This window comes from Salvelinus alpinus, chromosome 14 (genome assembly GCF_045679555.1).
Source record: "Salvelinus alpinus chromosome 14, SLU_Salpinus.1, whole genome shotgun sequence".
Taxonomy (NCBI): Eukaryota; Metazoa; Chordata; class Actinopteri; order Salmoniformes; family Salmonidae; genus Salvelinus; species Salvelinus alpinus.
Genome location: NC_092099.1, coordinates 46,908,370 through 46,913,328, shown reverse-complemented (window position 1 = coordinate 46,913,328; position 4,959 = coordinate 46,908,370). Strand labels below are relative to the sequence as shown.

The 4,959-nt window shown below is 40.4% G+C and overlaps 1 protein-coding gene across 1 annotated transcript; it reads right to left on the bottom strand.

Annotated features, from left to right (window-relative positions):
• Nucleotides 1–1,123: 1,123 nt before the first annotated feature.
• LOC139538206 (trace amine-associated receptor 13c-like) lies at nucleotides 1,124–2,334 on the bottom strand. The gene has a single exon (XM_071340069.1). It carries the CDS (start codon nucleotides 2,293–2,295, stop codon nucleotides 1,333–1,335), a length of 963 nt encoding a protein of 320 aa, XP_071196170.1. The 5' UTR covers nucleotides 2,296–2,334; the 3' UTR covers nucleotides 1,124–1,332.
• Nucleotides 2,335–4,959: the final 2,625 nt, after the last annotated feature.

The window sequence follows — 4,959 nt, the reverse complement described above, 5'->3', positions numbered from 1 at the left end:
GCCTTGACACAATCGTGTCTCTGAGTTCTACGGACAATTCCTTCGACCTCATGGCTTGGTTTTTGCTCTGACATGCATAGTCATCTGTGGGACCTTATATAGACAGGTGTGTGCCTTTCCAAATTATGACCAATCAATTGAATTTACCACAGGTGGAATCCAATCAAGTTGTATAAACATCTCAATGATGATCAACGGAAACAGGATGCACCTGAGCTCAATTTCGAGTCTTATAGCAAAGGGTCTGAATACTTATGTAAATATGCTATTTCTGTTTTTTATTTTTTATATATTTGGAAACATTTCTAAAAACCTGTTTTTACTCTGTCATTATGGGGTATTTATTGTGTGTAGATTGATGATGAACAAAATGTATTTAATCAATTTTAGATTGAGGCTGTAACATAACAAAATGTATTTAATCAATTTTTGATTGAGGCTGTAACATAACAAAATGTATTTAATCAATTTTAGATTGAGGCTGTAACATAACGAAATGTATTTAATCAATTTTAGATTGAGGCTGTAACATAACGAAATGTATTTAATCAATTTTAGATTGAGGCTGTAACATAACAAAATGTGTAAAATATCAAGGTGTCTGAATACTTTCCCGAATGCACTGTAGTAGATATTTATAAATGAGAGAATACCTAGTTTACTAACATTTGACAAATGTGGGAATAATGATTAATAAATGGTGAGAAAAATGTAAATGCCTTACGAAAGGTTTGTTACTAAACATTATTATAAAATGTTACCCATATTTGCATAATCTTACATTTTACCGTCAACTACTTCCACAATACACCATTGAGTTAGACTTGGACTTTATCTGATATCATGCATGTTGTACATTTACATTTGTACTACCCTTGTTGAAGGTGTTGTGTCCCAATTCAGCCACTAGAGGGTGATGTTAAACAACATACAGACATCCTCAAAATGTGCTTTTAGAATACTTCCATACTATTTATCATTAAATAACATGGAACAACCACAGACTTTGGAATTTGTAATATACAACCCAAAATTACTTCAATGTCTTTTATAATTTTTGTAAAAAAAAATTATAATCACCTTTACTTAACTAGGCAAGTCAGATAAGGACAAATTCTTATAAAACAAGCTTATGCCTCCTTATCCCTTCTCCAAGTCATTCCATTCCAATCCAGACAAATCATTCTGTATCAACACCACATGTATCTATGATGACAACACTGAGATAAGTAATGTCAGTGTATTGACACATGAAAGAAGCAATTACTACAATTGTTTAACATAACTATATCAAACCTATGTTTGTCAAATTTAGGAATAAAAACATAGGAACTATGAACGCCATAACTTCAGAGTTAAAATATGCATAGCTGTCACTTTGAACCATGGATAAAAGAAAGCATAAATTATTGGATTAATTAAGGAATTTACAAGTGGCAGAAAACTGATGAACAATGATAACAAATTGTCAATAAAAATGTGTACAAAAAATAAAATAAATAGAGATGGAATCCAACAAATGAGATAGTTGAAAACAACAATAGACAGAGTTTTTGCTGCTTTCCTCTCAGACTTATTTGCCTGTACAGTTTTAACACCAGACACACTGGACACCTCTTTAGAAAATACCTTTCTGGCCTGTGATCTGGCCACCACAAAGATTTTCAAATAAAGTGTTATAATAATAGAGCACGGGACAACCATTGTAAATACAATGTCAACGATATTACCCCAGATTGACCCTTCCACAGTAAAACATTCTTTCAAACACCTACTCGGTACCTGTACATTTATACATATTTTTATAACAACAGCCTGGTATATGATACAACAAAACCAGGTAATGGATATACAACACATTGTTCTTGGTATTGTTATTTTAGAGTGGTACAATAAGGGATCACACACAGCAACATAGCGGTCAATAGATATCAAGACCAAATTGCCCAGAGATAAAGAAGTACATAAAAAAGCCATATAGAAATGAAAAGCACAGAAATATTTCCCAAAACCCCAACATGATTCAATTAATGCTACAGTCGTTACTGGTATCACAATCGATCCCACCAGGAGATCTGACACAGCCAGAGAGAGGATGAGCAGGTTGGTTGGAGTGTGGAGCTGCTTGAAGTGAGAGATGGAGATGATCACCAGTACGTTCAAAAATACTGTAACTGCTGAAAACAATGAGAAGAAGATGTACAGAGTTATGTAGATAGATGTCGATAGCAAAGCTTTTCTGCAAGAAGAGTTTCCGTCTTGAAAACAGTATTGAACTTCTTCATGTTTCTCCATTTTTCAATAAAGGGTCAAAATGCTGAGGTCCTTCTCCTGCTTGGTCCTGTGTGTGTCCCTGTCAGGTCCGCCTTCTGACAAACTCTGAGCTCTGCCTCTCTATTTATCCCTAAGTGACAAACAGATACTCTCCTCCCTGTAGTGTCTCTGCACACACACGCACGCGCACACGCACACACTTCACCACCAACAAGTGAAGACACAAATGAACAAATGGTTGGATAAACAAATCATTTGTGAAAAGATGATGTAATGTATGACAGGATAGGATGTTGCTGTGGACTCCTAGCCTGTCCTTCAGCCTTACTGAAAGTTAGAGGTGAGAGAAAAGGTACATTTTCTCAATTGAGCATTTTAATGGGGAAAATATAATATGGTTGATGTTTTGGTCACTCAAAGGCTATTTTACATGGGAAATAGGATAACTGTGCAGAGTAACTGGTTTGTGTGATGTCAGGGCTCAGTTTGGAACATAATCCACAACCTCAGGACACATGATGGCACACCACATGTCAGCTGGCCAGTGTTTAAGAAAGTTTACAGTAGGGAAGTTTATGGTGTACACGCTTTTAGAAAATGCAATACACCTGCCTTCCCTCGTCACTCCCATCAGCGATTTATTGGACTCAGCTGGACTCAATCACCTGTTTATTACCTCCCCTTTATTTGTCAGTTCCCCAGCTCTGTTCCCCACTGCTGCATTGATTGTCGTCTGTCTTTTTGTTACCCAGTTCTGACGCTATCCCTGTCCTGTTGCATGTCAGTTACAAATTAAATTTCAACTCCCTGTACCTGCTTCTCTTCTCCAGCATCATTCCTTACAGAGGTTGCCATCTGTAGGAACACTATGAGGATCTGATCCCCCTATCACTGGAGGATAAGGTGGAGTTGGCTTACACACTACAGGAAGGTGCCTTATCGGGTCCTCTTCATCATGAGCCAGGATGAACTCAGGTGAGAGAGTGAGATGACTCTGTTTGGAAACAGTTGTGGCCTTGGGAGTCCTGGGTACAGAGATAAGCTACGGACAAATTGGATCGCTCTGATGAGTCACAGAAAGTGTGCAGTTCCCTTTCTGCCATCTGGTTGTCTGCCCTTGGGGGCACATAGGATCTGGGCATGGTTATGGTGGAGAGGTCTGAGAACAGACTTGCATGTCTTCCATCTGCCCATCAGGTAGTACGTGGTCATCACAGCCCCTCCTACTGATCCAGAGTTTCTTTACTAGAACCTTTAGCTGAGTCATGAAAGGGAGGATGTAGCCTAACGCATCATATTGGCTAGCCAGCACTCTGTAAATTATCCTCACAGGTTTCTCTCTGGACAGGTCATTGTTCGTAGCCGAGGGTGTCTGGCTAACAGCTCAGGTCCATAATTAGTTATTGTGGATCGATGGTGGTCTGGGAGAGCCATAGCGCACTGCTCTTTGACCTCCCTTCTGGAGGAAGGTATTCCGCAGAGGGTATGTTATTGGCCCATTGCCTAACCTCGTACCCCCCGGAAAAGAGGCAGCAGCGCAGCCTGTCCACCAACAACTTTGCTTCGGTCCCCGTGGGTAGACTTGTAAGACCGTTGTCAACATAGAAGGCGTGCTCGACTGACACCTGAACATCCGTATTGCCATCATGGTGGTCCCGAGAATGTTTCTGGAGGGCGTAGATGGCGCAGCAGGGACTACACATCGTTACGAAGGGTAGGACATGCCGTTCATAGGTGCTTGGCTCTGCTTTCAATCCAAACGAACCTGTGGAGTGACTTGTCGGTGGGGAGAAGTTGCACCTGGTGAAGAATGATTTTGATATCGCCAGCTAAAGCCACTGTGTGGTGTTTAAACCAGAGGAGCATGCAGAGCAGGAAAGGGCCACGGCTTGGTCATGGTAGTAGGCAATTATTCAAGATCTGACCGTTGTGCTGATAGGAGCAGTTGAACACTAGGACCTGCACAGCCTGACCTTGCACAGCCCAACCAAGCATGATGTGAACAGCGACATGGCCTCACAGAGGGCCAGTACTGACTGGCTTGATGGGGACCAACAGGGGTGGATGGTCAGACCCTAATAGAGGCTGTGCCCTGTGGATCTGTTGCAGCAGCAATTCCTTCAGGTGTGGATACCTACTCTGATGCATGTCAAAGGGGGAGGTGTGCTCGGCGAAGCAGAGACTATCCACTGTGAAAGCATTGTGGACTTGATACCGGTGCCAGGGGCGAAAATCTGATATCAACCTTGGAGGGGACAATTACATTACATTTTCTCAGGAGCAATTCCTGAGGGGGACACCAAAAGTAGTGCTGTAACACATAGCCTACGTTGTAATATGTTAAATGTATATTGAGGAACCATAATCACTACTACTGGATAATTGATAGGTACAGTAGTTAACTGAAGGGTTTTCCCAACTTGTTCAAATGTTTAAATCATTATAATACTACTATTAATAATAGTTATAGCAGTGCTCCTTACCAGTCCAGTATGTATGCAGGTATTCGTACTTACAACCAGCAATATCAAGAAAGGTCAGTAGGTGACAATGATACTGTACACTGTATGGGTGTAGTTTTCATAAATACAATGAACATGGTGTGATCTCATCTAAAAGAATCTCCATTGAGAACCATCACAAAGTTGGTCTCCGTATTGAATTGACCTTTTAATTTGACTTTTT